The sequence below is a fragment of the Oxyura jamaicensis genome, chromosome 7, assembly GCF_011077185.1.
Source record: "Oxyura jamaicensis isolate SHBP4307 breed ruddy duck chromosome 7, BPBGC_Ojam_1.0, whole genome shotgun sequence".
Lineage (NCBI taxonomy): Eukaryota > Metazoa > Chordata > Aves > Anseriformes > Anatidae > Oxyura > Oxyura jamaicensis.
The window spans coordinates 38,441,340-38,462,957 of record NC_048899.1 but is presented as its reverse complement, the minus strand read 5'-3'; the positions used below and the strand labels follow the sequence as shown (position 1 = coordinate 38,462,957).

Genomic DNA, 21,618 nt, shown 5'->3' with positions numbered 1-21,618 from the left:
CAAAAACCACTCAATAGAACGGACATCTTAACAGATGGAAGGCTGATAAAAAATGGGCGTTAGAGAGGATTCAGTGCTTGAGGGACACAGCGGAAGAGAAGTCCAGGGAAAACAGGAATAAAACAGAGACGGGGTAAGAAAACGATGGGAAAAAGGTTAAAAATGGGCGGGATGTTGCCTGGCACCCCAGAGCTGTGCCGCTGCCACAGTCCGTCGGCACTGGCAGGCTCGGAGCCACGTCGCCCAGCGGTGCAGCAGGCACGGGCACCAGGGCTGCCTCTCCTCCAGGGGAGCCCAGGTAAAGGTTGTGTGAGCTGACCTGCTACGGACAAACCACAGATTATTTTACACAAGCCAGGGTGCAAAAACTCCCATTATTTATTATTTTGCTGCCCTTGTCACTACGGCTGTGAGGACAATGACCTTGAATGGCTCTGACTGTGTCATGCACAGATCCGCGCATCTAAGTTTTCTCCAAGTTGCTGACAATCTTGGAGATCCATTTGGCAAAATGGGTATTCCAATGAATGAGTCTTTGCATTAACTTGCCAGCTTTATGGCTTTCTATTATTTTTTTTCTCCAGCACGATCTTCCCAGGAAAAAAACAGAAGCCCCAAACTCCAGCAGTTTATCAGCGTTTCCAATTGCACAGAGATGTTACAGCGGAATCCCCTTCTCCCTAAGAAGCAGCACCCAAGAGCAGTTCTGTACCGGCCCCGTGGCTGTCCCAGCGGCCCTGCATTAGCAGGACGGATGGGACACGAGGCAGGGTGCACCCATGGGAGTTGAGGGGGCATCCAGCTTGGGGCCGAGCTTTCCTCTGCACCAGCACCCACAGGTGTGCAACCAGCGAGAAAACACGGAGCAGCGACAGCCCTCAGCTGCACAGCCCTGCTGCTGCCAGCCGAGCAGGCTGCCCCTGCACGGCAGCACCCTGGGACTGCTCTCCCCGCTGCAGTCCTGGATTTTCCTCCTTTTATTTATTTTTTTTTATTTCCCCCGGCCAGCAGCCTGGCCAGGCACCGCTTCCCCAGTGCAGAGAGAGGAATGAGCCCTGCGGAGAAATTCGGTAGGTGATGTGCAGTGCTGGCTCGCAACTGCATCCACAGGAGAGCCTCAGTGTAGCCCTTCATCGCTCTTCTCCCTCTCGCTACCCATTTATACCTGCCCGCGTACCGAGCTCCTACAGAGGAGCTTTTTTATAACACACGTTACGTCCCTGTGCAGTGACAGCTTGCTTTGTCTGAACTGCTGCTACGGTGAGGTTCCCTGGGCTCTTCTGGTTTTCTTGCCTTTTATTTTTTTAAAAATAAATAAATAATAATGAAAATATAATAATAATAAAAAAGCTGCAAAACCTTCAGCCCTCTCACTCCAGCATTATCACAGAACACAAATCCGTGACTGCGTCCATAAAGCCAGCCTTTCACACATTTAAAGTTCAGGAAATTTGGTGGAGCCACACTAAGTTTTAAGCTCTAACTTTTAAAATTCCATCAGAGGCACCACACAGACACAAAAAGGGCTATTTTTTAAAAACCTGTAATAGAAATGACTCGTTTTGATTCCTGAAAGCTATTAAAGATGCCTGTTAAATGCGGCAGTCCCATCCCTCCCTGCCCAGCGTGGCCTCGGCAGGCAAGGCAGCAGAGGGGTCACTGTGGTGCCCTCTAAAGACTGGATGATTACTTACCAGGCTAATTGCACGTAATTCAATTTAGCCATCTAAACTTCGGCTGCGAGGAAACAAGCGGCGTTAGCTCACATCAGAACGTAACCGCAGTCTGAGTTGATTACTTAAAAAGAAGAGAACAGGAATAGATGCTTCCAGGTCAGCTGCAGTGATGTCAGTCCCGAGCTACAAAAATCAGCCGGGCACGGTACAAAGGAGACAAGAGAAATTGTGCAGATGTTTTACATCCCTGTTGTCCCCCCTCGACTCCACGGAAATTGAAGGCAAGGGCAGGGAAATTGCAAGCAAGGGCAAGCCTCTTGGCCACGGACTCCCCAGTTATTTAGGATGCAGCAGGGGTCCTGCAGAGCTCTGCAAAAGCAGCGAGGATCCTGCCTGCAAACCACGGCAGAAACACTTACTTGGGCCAAAACACCACAAATCTTGCCCCTAAAAAAAAATGTACCTGTGCTTTGCTAGACCCGGGCGCAGCAGATGGGGATGGAGCATCCCTGTGCAGGGCAGCAGGGAAGGCAGCGGGGCTGCCCCCGAGGGACCCCTGAGGGGCGCCCACCCAGCACACAGCTCCCATGTCCCCCAGCCCAGGGCAACATGCAGGATGCTCTCTGCACACACCAAACGTCACCCGAGCTGTCCCCTGCCACCTGCTCCACAATTTTTTCTGCTCCCCTATAAATAAAAGACAGTGGCAATAAGTCTCAGAAAAATACCCTCATTTCCTCAGACATGTGGAGCTGCTAGCATTATTTTTATATGTGTAACCCTGACATCCTGCTGTCGGTGAAGCTCATGCACCACGTAAATGGAGTTCTGCCCGGTGGGACACACCGCTGTCTGGGAGCACAGAAACACACCAGAAAGGCACACAGCTTCCTTCTGAAATGCACACCGAGGAGTTCCAGCTACAAAGTATTAGCTCTCAGAGAAGAAACCGAGCATTTTACAGACAGATGGGCATGTAAAACAGTGCAGCACATAAACATTAGCCTATAGGGCTGCAGGTAAACCAGATGGCCGAGTGCGTGCAAGTCTGGCGCCCAACGGCTGAGCACGACGAGCACCACGGGCACACAGAGGCAGCCGCGGGGGACAGCAGCGATGCTCCCTGCCCAAAGGCTGCTCACCAGCACCGGCAGCTCCAGGGGGGGCACGGAGGAGGACACTGGGGCGTCCCCAGGGACTTACTTTGAGCAGCTTGCAGCGGATCTGCGCGGACACCATGTGGCTGTTGCGGAGGTTGCCCACCCGGAACATGAGGGTGAGCTTGCCATCCCGCATGGAGATGGCCGCGTGCTCGCTGAACATCAGGGTCTCGGCCCTCTTCTTGGGCTGGGACATCTTGATGAACATGCAGCCGATGAGGAAGGCGTCCACTATGGAGCCCAGGATGGACTGGAAGAGGAAGAGGATGATGCCCTCGGGGCACTTGTCCGTGATGTAGCGGTAGCCGTAGCCGATGGTGGCCTCGGTCTCAATGAAGAAGAGGAAGGCGGAGGGGAAGTTGTAGACGTTGGCCACGCAGGGCGTGTAGCTGTCGTCGTGCGCCTTGTTGAGGTCGCCCCGCATGTAGGCGATCACCCACCACATGGAGGCCATGAAGAGCCAGGCCACGGTGTAGGTGAGGATGAAGATGAAGAGGTTCCAGCGCCACTTGAGGTCTACCAGCGTGGTGAAGAGGTCCGACAGGTACCGGCTGGTCTCGCCGCCCAGGTTGCCGTGCTGCACGTTGCACCGCCCGTTCTTGTCCACGAAGCGCTGCCGCTTCCCCCGCGGGGCCGCCCGGGGCGGCGGCAGCCCCCCGCCGCTGGCCGAGGTGCTCACCACCTGGTACTCGTCCCCCAGCTTGCGCCGCAGCGCCGACATGCTCCGCGCACCGCCCCGCACCGCCGGGCACGGCACCGCGGGCACGGCACCGCGCACGGCTCGGCACGGCTCGGCACGGCTCGGATCGGCACGGCTCGGATCGGGCTCGGCACGGCACGGCTGGGCTCGGCACGGCTCAGCTGCGCTCGTCCCGGCCCCGCACGGCCCCGCACGGCCCCGCACGGCGCCGCCGCTCTGCGGGCGCGGAGGCTCCGCTGTGCGCGGCCGCCACCCACGCGGAGCCGGCGGCAGGGGCGGCGCAGCGCGGCCCCGGGCAGGGCGCGCCCCCTTGGCCACGCCCCCCTTTGGCCACGCCCAGGCCACGCCCAGCTCCTGGCCCCGCCCCCCGCCCCGCCCCGCAGCCCCCGTTGCGGTCGGAGCATCTCGTGGGGCAGGTGGGAAGAGGGCAGGAGGGCGGCTGGGAGGTGTCGTGATTATCTTTGTGCCCGGCAATCACAGGGCTGCAAGTGGATACCGTGCCCGGCCCTCGCGTCTGCAGTCCTTGTGTCCGAAGTTCAGAAGGGACACGAACAATCGAGGGTCTGGAGAGCGGCCACAGGAATGAGGGGAGACCTGGGAGGCAGCGAGAAGATCAAGAAGATCCCTTGCGTGCGGACCTGGAAGGCAGCAAGAAGATCCTCCCAGTGCCCAACAGCCACGAAGCACAGCCCCTGGCAGGGGCAAGGACAGGGGCAGAGGGAATTCAGTCTAAAACGCTAGGCCAGCACACATTTTCAAACTGGGAGGAAAAAAAAAACAAAAAAAAACTGGAAATCACACCTAGGGTGTGGTGGGCGCTTGGCCACTGGGATGTTTAAATGGCTTTAAAAAAGCAGAAGCAGCATGACCCAGTGCAAACCAAGCAGCTGAGCCAGTGGCAGAGCAGGGCTTAGCAGCAGGGCCACAAGCCCGTGGCAGCCACCCACTGGCTGGGGTGCTGGTGAGTCTCCAAACCAATTCTACACGGTAAGGAAGCTTGGAGTGATGTAGTTTAAATGTTTAAGGGGGTGGGTATAGCTCTTACGTTGTTAATCACAATGTTATGGTTTTAGAAACCACAGCAGTGTAAAGGAAGCCATTTCTTCCTAATTGCCGAAACTCAAATCAAATAATTAAAAAAAAAAAACTCAAATCAAAACTCTCCCTGGACCAGCAGACTTCCAGCGTGTGTGCTCTGTCTTACCTGGTGAGGTGAGGAAGTAAGGTGAGTGCCGAAAAAATCATAGACATTAAAAATGCCCTTTGTCATATGAATGCTCTTGGTGACAAGAACACTCGGCTCTTAACGTTCTGCTCTTAAGGACGCTGTGGAAGGATTGTTTCCTGCCAGCCAGCAGCTCAGAAACCGATGGAGGTGCCTGCTTGTGTCCTTCTGCTGTACCTGGGGGGGGAAGTAAAAACACCCAGAACTGTATCTTAAACTCCCATCCCTTCTGATGTCCGTGATGCTATTCGCCTCATGCGAGCTTCTCAATTAAATCCAGAGCTCAGCCATGCCAGAGTCAGGAAGGAAGAGTCCAGAACTCTTTTCCCCATCCAAATCATGAGCTGAATGATTTTTTTCTCAGCAATTAGCCATGCCGTTGATACAAACAGTCCTGCTCCCAGAACCGGGAACGTAATGATACATGGGAGGAGAAGGAAACACTCATTTGGATGCAAAGCCACTCAGGAAACCCATGTGGGGATTTCCAATTCAAATTCAAATTGAGACTCTCAATGTTCTTAGGTTGCAGAACAGAAAATTCCACCATGAATCATCAGATTGTTTCGTAAGCAAATGCACAGTAAAATCAGGAAAACAGCTCCAGAGCTGCAAACCTGGCCGGATTTCTGCAGCGGGGATGGCTCCCTGGGTGCCCATTGCACCCATGCATGGGCTGGGTGCGACACTGACCTCAGAGTCCTACGGCACCAGGTGCTGGAGGTCTGCAGTGGCCCTTCCATTTCTGTGATTCACTACCACAGGAGCACGTGTCCTCTGCCTCCCGTTCCTGCAGGAAGGGCTGCATAGCCATAAACCAAAGAAGAACCCACCCAGCAGAAGGTAGCATCCCACCAAACCACACCCAACCCTTACGAAGCAACGTCTGTATTACTGCTGCTGCTAACGCCCGGCCAAATTCAGAGCGGCTTCTTTTCACCCCGAGGAGAAGCCAAATGAGACGTTTCCATGAAAAACGCAGGCAGCCCCATATGGGCACGGCCTCCCTGGCATCCTGCACAGCTCTGTTCCTTTTGAAGTCCCTTTCGAGGGGCAGAGGCTGGCGGCTGGCCACGGATGAGGCTGGGAGGTGCTTGGTGGCAGCTCCTGGCTTGCTCCGGTTGCTGGAGAAGAGCAAAGGCATCGCCTGCATACGTGTCCTGGTGCAGTGCTCTCTGTCCTGCCTCCAGAATGAAAAAGAATAAAATAAAATAATAATAAAAAAATAGATGAAATAAATAAAATGAAACAAACGAAATAAAATTAAATATATATATATATATAAACCTGCCTTGACCTTGGTTTTCCAATGTGTTTTTCCCCATCCATGCTGTTTTCATGCATTTTTGTAGGTTTTAAGCAAGACACCAGCCTTGCCCAGGCTCCCCTTGCTGAGGATGGATTTATTCTGCACAGAGGGGGCGGTTGTTTGGCTGCAGGAGGCATTAGGCTGCCCATCAGAACTATCGATCTGACTACAGCGTGTGCATTTACATTGGCATTTTGCAGTCCCTGGTTTCGTGATCAATGCCCATTTTCTGGTTTGCTCTCACGCGGTCACACACAGACCAACATCCAAAGGGGAGGGAAAAAGTGTTTCTTCACATGCTGCTTATGCAAAGGCCTCCTGCCCTGCGGGACTCCTCACGGGGTGCCGGGGAAGCTATAAATACACATGGCTTCAGTAAGCAACTGGAGACATTCAATGAGGATCCATCACGGGGGAGCAGCCACAGACACGGCCTCAGATGGCTGCCCCAGGCCCCACGGCTGGGTGCTCCATCAGTGTTTGGGAGAACTGCCACCAAACGCTGTCTTCTGCACTCCCGGGTCTGCATTTTCTCCGGTGACATTTCCTGGGGGGTTTATAACCCCTGTGAGCCCACACCAGGGCCCCTGAGGAAGTTGTGTTGGCACCCACATCGCCACGGCCCTCCGTGGCTCGAAGCTGTGACAGGAGCACCTCGAGGCCTCCCGATGGCTGCAGCCGGGCCTGTGCCTGCCTGCCTGCTGGAGCCTCGCCGACGGAAGGAAATCTCTCCAATTTGCTGTTTTTAGCAGCGCCGATGTTTTAGGAAGCGTACTTGTGGTGGCTTGGCTGACGAGGGGCATCATTACCCGTCCGGCAGCGCTGGCTGGGCATCGCCCGCTCTTCATTAGGGACTGAAATCAATATGCTCGGTGGGCCGTCGCTGGGCTGGCTGGGCTGGGAACTTGTGCTTTAATTAGGAAAGGTAGATAATGAGCTCTCTGCAGCTGCATAGCTCCCCCTTTTAGGAATTCAGACCAAATTCATTATTCTCTTGGTGCTCTGTCTCCCTGGGGCTGGATCTCCTCGCTCACAGATCTCCCACAAGCGGCGTGCCTGGGGCCGGGTGACAAACCCCGCCGCGTCCCCTCTGCCGTCCTGCCAGAGCCCCACTGGGACTGTGCCACGCCAATTTAAAAATAAATGAAGCAGAATCTTTTGTGTGTGCCATATTTCTGTGTTGCAAGGAATCCAAGCCCTCGCTTTCGCTTGGCACTGCAGTGATCAACATCTCAGAGAGCTTCCCTCCCTCCTGCCTGTCTGCCCCTCGCCATGCCTGGTCTGGGCACAGTAAACACCACCTCATGTGCCATGCAGTCCATGTGAAATTATCAAATTCATGAAACAAAAGCCTTGGCTTCCTGCCTCCAGCCCTTCCTCGGTCTGCTCCCCCAGCGAAGCCATTCCTTCCACCCCGTCCTTTCACCTGCAACAGCAGAACAAACCCCACGGCTGCGGGTCCTCCTCCGCACACCCTGCAGGTATCTTGCTTTTCTTTAATGTTTTCCCAGTGTGAAATGAAAAGCTGGTCAGGCTTGGATCACTGACGTCCTTGTAGCACAGCAAAATGACTGGGTTCATTCCCAAAATTGTAATGCAGGCAAACAGGGCCAGGTATGTACACACACCTACCGTGAGATGAAAGTCCTGGAGCTCAGCGCCATCTGTCACTGTTTGCATTTTATGAGATGAAATCTCAGCAGGCTTCTATGCTCTATTGTTGATATTTTAGCCTTCACCTTTTCTTTCTTTGCTCTCCTATGAATCCTCACATAGAATAATTTTTTTGATGCATCTGGAGACAGCTGCAGCGGCGTTACTCCTTGACAAAGCCATTCCATGGAATGAGTACTAGAGCAGGTACTGGGCTATTGCAGCCACACTCCAAGAGTCGAGGGTCAGAAAAACACAGCAAACCTGCGGCCACACGCACTCCTCTCCCCAGCCACCGCCAGAGGACCGCAGGCAGACACACGGGTGTTTTAGGGAGATCAGGGCCAAAGGATTCAGTCAGTAGGGAAAACCCAAAACAAATGAATTTGGGGTGCTCACGTGGTGTTCCCCCACCCCAAGCAGGGGCAGCTTTCCAAATGAGCTGCGTCTTTCTTTTTCAGTTGACAAGCTACGCTGCCTTTGATGTTCTGAGTAATCATGTCAGCAGGACTATATCAAACAATGATAATGTATCTAGGGCGTGTGGGAGAATTCCTGAAAGCAGGTCAGCAAGGCTAAAACTCTACAAAACAGGTATGTTTTATGAATCTAAGTGAGGAGCTGTGTGCACACAAAGATCACAGAGATTTGGCTCATCAGCACCAAGTTTCACAAAGCCAACAGCCAAGACTCTGCATTCTGTTTGAAAGTGGATATATTTCCGATTACATCTGCATTTGTTGCTTCCTTTTGGGACCAGATTCTGCACACTGAGCACCAGGCACAGCACCGCCCAGCCCGCATCTCTTCCCACACACGGTGCTTAACCCCCTCGTCCCTCACAGCCATGCTATCGCCTGCTGAATTCTTCACAGACATCACGGGTTTTGAATTGTTGTCCCTCTTCTAAAAAGTGCAGTATCTTTTGTGCAAGCTCTTGAAAAGCTGCAGCTGGTGCCTCCCCCAGGGGTTAGAGCTGGGCTGGAGGGATTAATAACTGGCTTTTGGCAGCGGCCTCCAGCAGCTCCTGGTCTAGCCGTGGATGAAGCTGGAAGCAGGGCTGTTAAATCTGCAGTGAGTACCAAACTCAGAGGCACTGAAAGAAGAAAGACAACAAAACCAGAATTTAAAATGCTTTGACAAACTGAGATAATAATTTGGAATTAAAAAAAAAAAAAAATAAAAATGTAATTCAGTAATGAGAAGGGAAAAGTACTAGGCCTGGAGAGGAATAATCACCTGCAAAACAACACAATAAAAGGAAAGAGTGGCTAAAATAGTTCTAGAAAAGAAAAAGAGCACGGCACATGCTTATAGCTTGCACAACTTTAGAGCAATAGTTCACCAAAATTTACAGGCAAAGGCCGACTGCAGAAAAATACAGCAGTGTTGCTGAGAAATGAAATCCACCTTCATTTCAGATCAACGGTGAGAGCAGAAATGCAGCAAACATCTTTCTTCTGCAGACAATAAGTGGTTATTAGCTGAAGACAAGCATTCGAATGGTCTCTAAATTTCCCATCCGTGCTATTAGCCAACGAGCAGTTTCCCTGGTGTTCCAGTATGGCCCGACAAGGCGAGGGTTGCTGCGGGAAGCTGGGCTGGGCTGGGAAGGGTGCAGGAGGGGACGGCCGGTCCCACGGGAGCTGCACGGCAGCCCCGGGCATGGGGTGCAGCACCGGGCAGCTCAGGGCTGGGAATTGTTGCTCCCAGATTCTTGCTGGCCAAACCGGCCTCCTTGTCTCCAGCAGGTCGGCTCGCAGACGTTACTTCCCCTAAGTCATGATGAAAACCCGTGCCTTTGCAGTAAACACCCCCACGGATCCAGAACAAATCTTCCATTCAGGGATTCTCCCAGCCATGAAGCGCTCACGTACAAAATCACAAGTAACCATAGTTACAGGAAGCTCGGGTGTTCAAGGTTCAAACATCCCCCACTTGTACACCCCCCGTGGTTTGCCTGCGCCTTCCAATCAATTCCTCTGCTTGGGAAAGGTAAGGTACCCTACGCTTCTAAAACCTTTATTTTAGGCATAAGTCAGTATAGTTTCACATCAATTTTACTGGCCCAGGCAGTCCCCGTGGGCACAAAACACCCCTTGGGAACACCTCCACGTGCTGGTGCTCTGGGGGTGAGCAGACGGTACCCGACAGCATCCCAAGAAGAGTCCCCAAAAGAAACCAAAAACCAAAACAAAAAAAATCTGTACCCTGTTCCAAAGATGTGATGAACAAACAAAAAGCATGTATTTCAGTGTTTTCATGTTTTTCCGTGGCTTCAGTTTCAGTGTGGGGCCACTGAGGAGGAGAGCCCCGAGGGCGCCCCGGCCCGCCGCGGCGCTGTTTTCTCTGCCCTGTTTTGGTGCTTGCACTTGTCACCACCAAATCTTGGGAAAAAAAAAAAAAAAAAAGCGCAATTAATTCAACATACTGCAGCGAGGACAAGAATAGAAAAAATAACACGTTCTGGTCTGAGCAAAACCTTTTGCAGGGAATGAAATGAAAAGGGGAAAGTAAAGCCAAACTGTGCAGCATTGCTGCATGAGATTAATTTTTTCTGGGATATTTTAAAGCCCCACGAAAGACTGTGCATTACAAGAGCTTGTGCTCCATTAAAATAAGGGCCACGAGACCTCCGTGGATAGCCCAGATTCCCATAGCAGCCCGTGTAACACCCCACGAAGGTTTCAGCCCCCTCGCTGACCAGGCAGCAGCACCGGGCCACCTGTGTCCCCACCAGGGTGCTGACCGCTGCACGGGGGCTCAGGGAGAGGTCCCTTTAGGGGGCTTGTGCAAAACCCTCACGTTTTGGTGCACGCTTCGTTTGCAAAGCAGAACCCGGAATTTTGGAGTAAGAATTGAAGGTGCTTTTCTTGCTTCTAAACTGCATTTTTGAATACACTGGGGAGAAATCAGCCTGACAGTCTGTTGTCCTGCTGTAATGCTCTTATTTCCCAAAAAGACCAATTTGCCCTTGTTTTAATTAGTCTGCTGTTCTTCCCATTCGTTCTGCCCTGCACGGTTCTGTCTGCACACCCACTCTGTGAATTGAAGGCTAAAATTGGTGTCCTCCACAGCTGCAGAACCTGCCCCGTACACACCCGTGCGGCCCTACGGCGACTGATTTCTGCCCGTTTGTCACGACCCCATCCCCGCCGCAGGCGTCCAGCTCCCGCAGTCCCCTTCAATGGCCAGCACTAATACCGCACTGTGTGAGATGCAGCCGTGACATTTGACAGAACAAAAAGATTCACGCGGGCTACAAAGTGTCTGTGTTCCCAACTCTCTGGCTTCCCTTAGAAATGTATTTTCAAAGTTACAGTGCCAGTGAGTCGACCTCAGGTCATCTGTAGGCTTTCATGAGATTCTTATTTGAAGTCTCAAGACATTAATTCTCCCCTAAATAAACTCACACCTTGCAAAAATGTGCGGTTAGTTCTGTTTCTGCTGGGATGTGGACAGCTAAAAATACAGCCAATTATTTCTGCTTGAAATGTCAGCGCAGGCAGGTCTGGAAATTATTCCTTTCCCATCTTAAATAAACGAGCAGAGAAGAAAGGAAGAAAGTTTTAGTTACTCCTGAAGTCTGTGAGGGAAGTGAGTGTGAAGCTGGTCATGGGTCAGGCTTCTTTGGAAAGTTTGCAGGATGGAAAAAAAATAAAATAAAAGGGAAAAAAAAATAATAAGAAATGTGAAGAAAGCTTGTCCCCGTGGAGGAGCAGCCCCCGGGCAGGGTGAGGTGCAGGAGCAACCCTGTTCTGCAGGAAGGTCCGCACGGACGCACAGACCCAGGGGCTGGAGAGCTTCGGACGATCTTAAAATCACCTGGAAACACAGTGGAAATAAAGGAAAAAATAAAAAATGAAGCTTGCATGCCCAGTCTCCACACACAATGCATAATGAGGGGGATAACATTTGAATCATACCAATCTGTTGCAAGAATAATGTTGGAACACGACTGAAGTGAATAAGCTCGCCTGCAAGACTGAGCAGACTTCAACACGGAGCGCCGGAATTCTCCAAGTGAGGAGCTGCTTCCTCCCTTCCAGTCCAGGAGAGGACACAGGGGGAGGTGCCCCCAGCCTACAGCGCCATTTATCTGTTTGGTAAACGCCAGAACATCTGTATCTGCTCCACCTCACCTGGCTCTTTCAATTTCCTTCTTTGATTTCTGTTACAATTGGCTAGATTCATTACCAAGCACGTCCCCTGCCCTCTCCCAGGAGGTCAGGAAGCACAGCAAAGTGAAAGCACCGGAGGGAACACACAGCCACGGTCCCCCAGCACAGCGGCTCCAGCTGGGGCACCGGCAGCTGACCCCCCCACGGCACCCGGAGAGAGCAAAGCAAATGTAAAATGGATATTTCACAGGAAAATGAGCCGTAAACCATGTGAGCCCTCATTGAGGGGGTGCCTGGGTTTGTTCCAGGGGGGGCAGAGCCTGAGCAGGAGCAATGGAGCAGTTTTGCTCTGCGTTGCACAGGTTCAGAGCTCTGCCATGAACTTCCTGAGCATCTTCTCTCCAGCTGGTGCTCAGCGCTGGGCCCAAAGCTCCTTTCCCACGCCTTGGCCGATCCCCTGCAGCTCTACTAGAAACAGTGGTGGTGTCAGCTCCCTGCTCTGCGTTGCTGGGCCATCGGGACTGCAGAAGACATAACCATTAGCATCTTGATAAGCAGTGCGCAAATTGGCAGCATTCTCTTGTGTTTTTTTTTTGTTTTTTTTTTTTTTTTTTCTCTTTGCCTCCTGTGAATATCCCAATAGCTAAGTGCATCCTCAGGCACCCATGCAGTAAATGAGATGTTGCAAGAAAACACGGGAAAATGAGAGCCTGCAATCCACCCTGCCGAGCCCACTCTTACCTTCCCTGCCTCGCACAGGCTGCTCGCTTATTTGTGAGGTCAGCAAAGTGCTGAATTTATTCCCCAGACAAGATCTCCCAGAGCGACAATCACTCAGCCAGGGAAGGGAAAACAAACCCATGCAGCTCCAAAAACCTGAGCTGAAATCTGCTGCAGGTCCCCTCCGGACTGCCCACGGTGAGGCAGGATGGAGACACCTGCGCTGCCCTCTGCCCTTGCTCTGCTGGTCCCAGTTATCTTCCCACGGGGGAAACTGCTCTGCGTCTGGCTCCAGCCCTTGCTCCTGCTGACTTCAGTGACTTTTACAGAAAGATTTTGGAAGGAGGCATGCCTGCAGTTCTCAGTAATTGATTTTAATCAAGTTTCTGTTTCATGTGGTTTAATTCCCTTCAGACATGAGCAGTGCATCAAAGGAGAGGGCTGTTTACTCTGTGCTTATGAACCTTTTGGAGCAGGCATTTATTTGCCTTTTATTTATTTGCTCCCCCCCCCCCCCCCCCCCTTTTTTTTTTCCAGAAATTCATGTCATGGAAGTTCTGAGAATTTATTTTACCAGAAAAAAAAAACATTGAATTACTGAAAATGAAGTGTGGGAGCAGCCCACAACACTTTGGTGTCGGTGTGATTATTTAAAAGACGACTCCGTGATTAGCTCTGCCTGAAGGAGCGCAGCGCCCTGTCCGAGTGCTGGAGCAGCACGGGGTTTTTACTCTCTCCGAAGCATTTACAGAATTGGCAGAGGGACAAAGAAGAGAGATAAAAGTGGCCAGCAGACTGGAAAACAGCCTGGGTCTGATCTTATTTGTCTGAGAGGTTTATTGGTATAACCACCCACGCTTCAGCCGTTCCCATATACCTTCCTGCTGACTTTGCCATTAAGGATCGTTACCATGGACCTCGTTAAACTCAGGCTGACGGCACCCACCTGCCTGGGTGCTCGTCCACCTCTTGCGGGGGAGACCACCACGAAACCCCAGGGGTGAGGGACCACCGATGGGTGGAGAGGCCGGAGCAGCCCCCAGCCCCGGGCAGCTGCCTCCGGAGACGGGGAGCAGGGCAATCGCCCCATCTGCGGCACTGAATGCAGGCAGGGAGCCCCGTAAAGGGATCATCACCTTCACAACTTGTTACCTTTATCTGGCCCGTTTTACTTAATAATAACCTATATTCCCTATTCCCTGACCCAGGGGAGGACAAAGAGTGCAGTCGGTGAAACAAAATTCATTAAGGTGAAAAAAAAAACCCACCACACCTCGATTCGCAGGGATGATCAATAGTTATACAGATACCCAGCATCTATGGCATTAAATGAGCTGTAACCCGTAGCTTTGAGAAGAAATACGGCTTGTGCACTAGGATCTGCACTGTGTGGAAGGTTCCTTACTCTCGCCCACCTCAGGCAGGATTTCTGAGGTGTTGGCCGAACCATTTCTTATAGCCACCACGAGAAGGAAAAGCTCAAGTGGCAGAGGTTTGTTTTTTTTTCCTTGTAGGTTAAAATTAAGAGTAAGCACTAAAGCGCAGGAGCAGAAGGCAGGCAATGCACGCTTTGTTAGCTCATTTTGGGCTCATAACTTCAGGGCTTTCAGAAACATTCGTTACCTACTTCTGTATGTATGGAATACAAACCCTTCCTTCCGTTCTGCCTTTGCACCTACAAAATGCCACGGAAATTTTACTACGCTTCAAAACCATAGGATTTAAAACACATTTTCCTCACATCTCAAGTGTTTTTTAGAAATGCACAGTTCACACCACGCTTCCTGGGATTCTGTAACAGAAATAAATTTCCGTTCCTCCGCACCCAGTTCCGATTAAAAGCAAGGCAGTCACGACCTGGTACTTCTATCGCTCGTACACGAGCCAGTTGATCTTAAGAATAGGAAATGTTCCAGAGGAGGGAATAAAAAGCCTTTCAAGGCCAGCTCTTTGCATCTTGAGGAATGAAATGCTTGCCAGCAGCGCCCTGCAAGCCTGCTTTGCATCCGCCAAAACCGCTGCCAAGAGCGACGAGATGGATCCCTAACCCATGGGATGGATCCCTAGCCCATGGGATGGATCCCTAGCCCATGGGATGGATCCCTAGCCCATGGGATGGATCCCTAACCCATGGGATGGATCCTTACAGACACACACAAATAAAACCCACAGATTTAGTAAGTTGAAGTACACGATCCCTCTGAGAACAGGATTTCACACTGAACATTACTTTCCAATATATTCCACATACAAAAGAGCTGCAATTTACAGGGGCATAAATCTGTTGTTAGTCTTCATTAAGCAATATCGTAAGGATTTAAAGAGGTTAATGAGCATGTTACTAATCCTAACTAATTAGCCATCATAATCGCTTCTTTATACTTTACAGGTATAAAGAAAAGAGATTTCAAAAATCTCAAAACAAACCCATTAATCCTAACATGGGGGTGATACCTTGTGCTCTCCTCCTTTGCTGGTAACAGCAGAGAAGGTAACTAATTGTGAGGAGCAATTAGAAGGTAACTAACTGTGAGAAGGTAACTAATTGTGAGGAGCACCCGTCTCCTGCTCTGAAAATCTCCTAAGTCAAGCCTGGAGCAAATTGCATCAGGACCATCAGAATCTGCTGAAAAATAGCACCAACGAAATAGAGGTTCATCCATACACACCTGTGTGTATAGACATGCACACACATACAGCATCGACCTCTGCACGCACGTTTATCAGACGCAGACGGCTCTGTGAAGTTACTCAGTTCATCTGCTTTGCAATTGCAGAGGCTCCCTGCTGTGTATTTGCCCAATCCAGCTCTCTGTGCCTTTCTGTGCATTTTGCCAGAAGATGATCCCGGTCTACTAATTTCAGATTTTTTCAAATGTTAAATACTACAAAGCGTTTTCCAACCCTATCATCTCCTTGGCACATTTTTTCCCCTCTTAGCTCTACGTTGCTTTCTAACGCATCTGCTTAGCTATGCCCAGCCGGTGCAAAGAAGGGAGCGAAGCACTTTGATAGAAAAATTGGTTTATTGTCTGCACTCTCCTTACTCCACAGAAGTAAACTCTCCTCTAAGGGTGCCCAAAGCCTCGGTAAACTTCAGGCTTTGGGAATGACTGGCTGTTAGGTGACTGCCCCAAACTCCTGCAGCAAGCTAACCTTTTTATATTCGGATCCATAAATACTTAGTTTGCCACCTCCTGTTTCACCGACCATTCTCCATTGGCAGTTTAATTTAACAACACCGTTTTGGTGACCCCGTGTCAAGTGTGACCCCTGAACCTCGGATCACTGTTACTTCTTTCCTTCAGTTCTATCACCAGCCACCCAAAACGGGGCCATCAGAAACTTTCCTTTGTCGCAATGGCAAATAGCATCAGCTTCCCCTCTGCCCCCAGACAGCACCGCGGTGACCTCCCCTAAGGGCTGCCCCGGGGAGACGCCGATCCAGAGCAGCAGCACTGCTGCTTCTTCATTTCTTTCTGTGTTGTGGAGAAGTATTTCAGAACTAGGATAAGTGGTAAATAAAGCGTGCTCTTATCCACGGACCACACAAAAAGTTATCTTCACAGTTTTGGCTGGAAATCATTTCGGCAGAGACAAAATCTGGGGCTGTACCTAGCTTCCTTGGAGCATCCCGCTCTGGCCTGTGACGACGCTATTCAGCTACAAGACGCTGCAGAGAGCCCAGCACTGCATTTTTTCAGGAAAATCTCCTAACGTGTGGGGGAGCGGAGGCGAGACTCAGAAAGGCAGGGAAGGAGGAGTGCGACGCCCGCGTGGCAGGCCGGTTCCTGCAGCTCCAGCTGCCGGCACGCAGGCGCGCAGCTGCAGGGCGGCGCAGCTTTGCAAAGCAAATGAAAGGCAAACGTTTCCAAACGAGACGTGTAAAACAAATCATAGCTACAGTTCCGTAGGGAACAACAACTTGGTAGAAACAAACCCAGCTCCACTTCCACAGAGGGGCCTGGGGTCGAGGCCCTGCGTTTTTAAGGCTTCTCCTCGTGCAGGAGGCAGAGCGGAGCTGCGCTCCCATCCTCGAGCAAGGTGCCTGGCAGGGGCACCGTGAGGATCGTTAAGGAGCTTGTATGCACACAGGCCAGTAAGACAGCTTGCTATTACCTTTAATTATGCCACTGTTTAACGTGCCTGTGGGCACACTTTGGGTCTGAAGGGACAATGCCACAAGGTACTGGGCAGGGGGCAGAGTGCCTCGTGCCCCCGCAGACCCTCCCTTCGCAGGGAGCCCCGTTTCTGCACACAGCCATCAGAAGACTCAATTTACCTTCCTGCTCCTGTTTCTTTAGTGTCAGGAAAGGTCTGCACCTTACCCAAGATGCTCAGGCTTTAAAGTGATGACTTGCTGCTACGTCTGTGGGTTAGAAACTTTAAAAAGTGTGTCTGGCAAGGAGCAGAGAGCAGTGGGCTGTGCCCAGACTTGTGTGGGAGATAGGTCAGTTCGCAAGCCCAGCGACCGAAACCTTTGCTCCTCCTGCCTGTATCCAGTGCTTGGCCTCGGAGCCTGCTCTGTCGCTGCTTTATCGCTCAGGCCGATGCAGTACAGCAGCAATCCTGCAGCCCTGCCTTTGGTTACAGGGTTACAGATAAGCCAGGCAGGATGTGAGGAGGTTTTGTTGGGAAATACATTTGTCTTTGTGCAAAAAGCTTTTTTTTTTTTTTTTTTTTTTTTTTTTCCCAATCACAATCAATAAAGAGATACAGACTTGGCATTTCTGGTTCCTGATCTCCCATAGGAGGGAACCAGAAGCACTGATTTTGGTGGGTAACGTCACACAAACGAGCAAACCTGCCGGCTTTATTGGCCTGCCAAACCTCCTCCCCTGTAACCCATGAGCTGTGCTCCCCTTGCACACCAACGGGAGGGTGCTTGCAGTCGGGGTGCCCAGATGTCACCCTGTGCTATTTGCCAGCCAGCCTGCTCCGAATCGATCCCTATTGTCTGTGTCTCCATGGATAACCTAAAACCTTACCTTGCTGTGCCCTGTGTGTGGTTCAGCCTCGCGGTATCGGTGTGATGCCCTCCTGCTGCCCTGCCGGGCAAGGTGTGGGCGACAGCGCTGGCCTAAAGCGTGGTGTGCAGGAAGGGTTGAAGGGAACTCGTTCAGAGTTTCAAAGAAAGATAAGAGCAGACTCTAACATCCTAAAAAACCTTAAGACTAAAGCACCCAAAGGCACAGCAGGTGACCCCAGTCCGCCCTACAGCTGGAGCGGACAAACAGCAGTTTTATCTGCAACGCGGGGCTGGAAGCTGGAATCCTCGTTGTGTTTGTTTTTCTTTTCCTCCCAGCACTTCCTGGGACTTGGACACACAGAGTTTATTAACTGCTGCGGCAAGAGACTCGAGAGTTGTCTGGACAGGATAAGAAGGGGCGAGAAATTTAATTTCACCAGCAACTGACCCCTCTCGGCGTTAGTGGGACTGAATCACAGAGCACCGATTTAATCACTTCCACGCGTGACCCACTCCCTGGGGCAGAAGCCAGCTGGCAGAGCACGAGGGCGGTGTTAGCATGCAGCAGCAATGAGCTGCGTGGCTCCTCTTCGGTGCCGAGGGCCTCTCTCGTCCTTACCTGTGTACGGACTGCGGTCTGTGATCCCAGGGGAAGGGCCACAGAGCTGCACAGTTAGGCAGGAACACCCGCCTGTGACACTGGGTGTCGCTGAAAACACAGGACCAAGCAGGAGGGTGACTTGTTTAAGCACGGGAGGATTTATTTAGTCCTTAGCCGTGTAACTCAAAGCTGAACCTAGCCATCATGAACACCACCTTGTATGCACCGGAGGGGGAATGACTGGGAAACAATTAAAAAGAGAAAACAAACTTTTTGTAAAAGGAAGTAAAATGGATTCTTCAGATCGAGTTTACGTTGCCGAGAATCCCCAGCGTTTGTCTCACAGGAACAGGAGCAGAAGCTTTATCGCTGCCAACTGCCAGCGAGGCTCAGAGGTTCGTGCTTGGTTTGGGTTAAACCATCCTTACCTCTCTTGCACTGTTCTGCCTCCATCCATTTGTTAACTGCAATTGCTTAATTTCAGCAAAGAAACGCCTTAAAATTTAAGCTGTGCCATTCTAGCAGTACGGTGCACACCCCGCGGGGACAGAACTCTGCATCTGCGACGTTTGGTTTCAGGCTGGCAGCACGACAGCCTGATTACCAATAAAATAACCAAGCTGAGTACCTGCGAGCTGAATTTACAGAGCCCAAGTTTGTGTCACGCCACCCCACCGGTCTGGGAGCTGCGTGGATTTCAGGGCAGATCCTTCCTTCCTTCCTGCTGCTGCAAAAACAGGTTCAAACCCAGGCTTGCAATGCAAGTTTTAGCCCGCTGAATAGGTGCATTTAAATCATTTCTCACGCGTTTAACTCGCAGTGGTTGCTTAGGGGCCTGATCCACAGGAAGTTTTTGTCTCCTTTGAATTCCGAAATACACCACAAAAGCGCGTACAGCAAGACACGTACAGGCGTTTAAGGGAAGTCAGATGTAGGCTGCTTCCCTCACTGCAATTTTAGCTCCATAATCAGCCCTGTTAACATTTCTGAGAAATGCAAAAAAGAAACATACCTCTATGTCTGCATTCACTCCTCACAAATGGATTATTTTATGATTCATCTAAGTGATTCACATACTATAATTAACGAGCTCTACAGTTAATTGCATCTTTGCAAGATAGTTTAATAATCAGAGTAGTAACTTGACAGTCGGTTTTTAATCGCATATATGCGATGGATGTTTTCTGTAAACTCTGGCTCAACACAAACAAATACACAAATAGCTATTTCCCCGCAGACAGTCTGGATCATTTTAGGTTTAGAAAACACTGAAGCAGGTAAACCTTGCTAGAAAGGGCTTACATATTTTTTTCTCTGCGGTTGCATAAGCAACATTTGGAAGGCCATCATCTGGTTAAACGGGCCATTAACTTGGGAGCACTTCTGCCAACTGCTCCATCAAAATACACTGCAGCTGGGTAGAAGGGTGAATCAAGAAACTCATCTAAAAATGCTATTATAAAAATGTTTTTCTCTCTTCATTGTCTCCTTGTCAGTACCTCTAAAATAATGCAGGAGGAGGCTCCTTAACCTTCTGTGGCTTTTAGCACTCTATCCCTTTCCTTAACTTTTCAACCGGTTAATACCAAAAAGGTTTAAATCAAGGAATTGAAATTAAAATCTGACGTGATATTTGTGTGTTATTTGTGATCACATTGCTCAGGAATCACTTTGACAGCACTGATGCTATGACCTGGTCTCGGCCTCTCAGTCTCCTGGGGATTACTTTCCGTTTTCGTTTACCTTTGTTTTTAAAACAGACCCTCTCTCCCCCCTTCTTACCGCAACTTACCTGTTTCAGGATTCAAGACGTAACTGAAAGAAAGAAAATCCCGAGGAGCTGAGGAAAACAAGATGAAAAAACTGGGGGGCCGCTGAACACGGCCGCACCGACGTGCCGAGCTGCACCGCTCGCGCCTTCACCTCCCACCGCTCACCGGCGTGCAGTGGGAATGGCTCTCCTGGCGATTTCCAAGGCTACACACGTAAAAAGGGGACGTGGAAACAGGAAAGTCTAATTTTTGTCACTGGAAGTCTAATGTTTAGCAGATGGTAACACTTGGCCACGTAACGGCTAAGTGCGCCTGGAAAAAAACGAAGGCACCAGAAGAAAACTAAACCAGTATATTTTAATTCTACAAAAATGTATAAATATTTAAATGTACAGCAAAGAGTACCAGTAGACCATTTAATAACCGTTACAACATTTAAAATGTGCAATTATTTACCCACAATCTACTTTTATAAATTTAAATTTTATGTTCCTAGCATTTCATCGGGAGCACTCCTAAGCAGGTCCCCGAAGCCGCCACGTCCCTCGGGCTTCTCCACCTTGACCAAAAGCCCGGCACGATCCCCACATTTTTAGGTGACTGCGTGCCTCAGGCGTTCCAGGGGACCCCCTGCCGAGCTGGCCCGAGTGCGTGCTCTTGGAGGAAAAGAATAGATGGGGATGACAACCTACCGGAGCGGTGGTGCTTGAGTCAAGTTACCGAACGCTGGAAAATCAGCACTGACACGGAAGCCACGGAAGCGAGTGAAAACACACTGCAGGTGTTCAGCCACCACCAGCGCACCCGGCAGCAGCTTGTGCTGGCAGCTCCAGACACGGCGTGGTGCCGCAGCGTGGCAGCGTCCTGCGGGGACGGGCACCGGGGGGCTCGGGGCTGCGGGGACCCAGGGCAGGTCTCCAGCGAGCTGGCACAGCGCAGCACGTCGTGGTGCTCGCCAGCCCTCGTGAGCTCCTTGTTGCCTCCCGGGCTGTTCAAAACGTGCAAAGCGATGGATGCGTGTAACGGCCCTGAACAGAACCTGGGCAGAGTTGCCTGGGGGAGGCTCTGCCCAGCAGCCAGAAGGTGCAAATAAAGAAATCAAAACATACAATCTGACATTCAGGTGCACAGCTTTTCTTCAAGACACTCTTCCTATTAGAGCGTAAGAAAGAAAGAAATCCTCCCTGACTGGGAAACACGTGTTTGCAGGGAAACTCAGCTACGACTGCTCAAAACGCCTCGCTATTTCAGTTCTCAGCTGTCCCTGGTCCCTCCTACCTCTGGCACATGGAGACAAAACTACTGCTGCTTACAGTGCTTATGGCTCAACTTACTCTTCTAAATGTTCCCTTTGCTGATGCCACCTTGCATTACGGCTGGCTCATTTCATCAAAGCAATTCTCAACAAATACAAGAACCAGAAGCATTTTTTTCCAGTGAAAACAATAACTAATCATATCCAGTATCTGCGGAGTTCATTTCAAACACGTTGTGCAAATGGAACCCAGTCCTCCCAACACCCTTCTGAGATATGAGTGGGGAACCAAACACAGATCAGTGCTTTTCAGACATGGTCTGTGGCTCAGAATGCTTCCCTTTGTGGGTGCTGCACGTCAGACTCTGACAGAGGCAACCAACGGGGCAATGTTAAATGATTTTGGCCAAAATTACTTGCCTAGGCAATGCAGGAATTTAGTGGTTGGAGGAAAGAC

The 21,618-nt window shown here is 50.8% G+C and overlaps 1 protein-coding gene and 1 long non-coding RNA gene across 3 annotated transcripts in view; one reads left to right on the top strand and one right to left on the bottom strand.

Annotated features, from left to right (window-relative positions):
* Positions 1-3,842, bottom strand: part of KCNJ3 (potassium inwardly rectifying channel subfamily J member 3) — a 36,866-nt gene extending 33,024 nt beyond the window's left edge. Inside the window, exons 1-2 of one of the 2 annotated variants that reach the window (XM_035331829.1) lie at positions 3,719-3,841; positions 2,880-3,662 (exon numbers count right to left, since the gene is read on the bottom strand). In XM_035331829.1, the coding sequence (XP_035187720.1) occupies positions 2,880-3,557 (678 nt within the window). In that variant the 5' untranslated portion in view covers positions 3,558-3,662; positions 3,719-3,841. Of the gene's footprint in view, positions 1-2,879 lie in introns of both variants that reach the window. The other variant, XM_035331828.1, reaches the window with a different exon arrangement.
* Positions 820-21,108, top strand: LOC118169974. Its single transcript, XR_004752406.1, has 3 exons — positions 820-839; positions 20,181-20,186; positions 20,980-21,108. It is a non-coding gene; the product is annotated as an uncharacterized LOC118169974 (long non-coding RNA).
* The last annotated feature ends 510 nt before the right edge of the window (positions 21,109-21,618 follow it).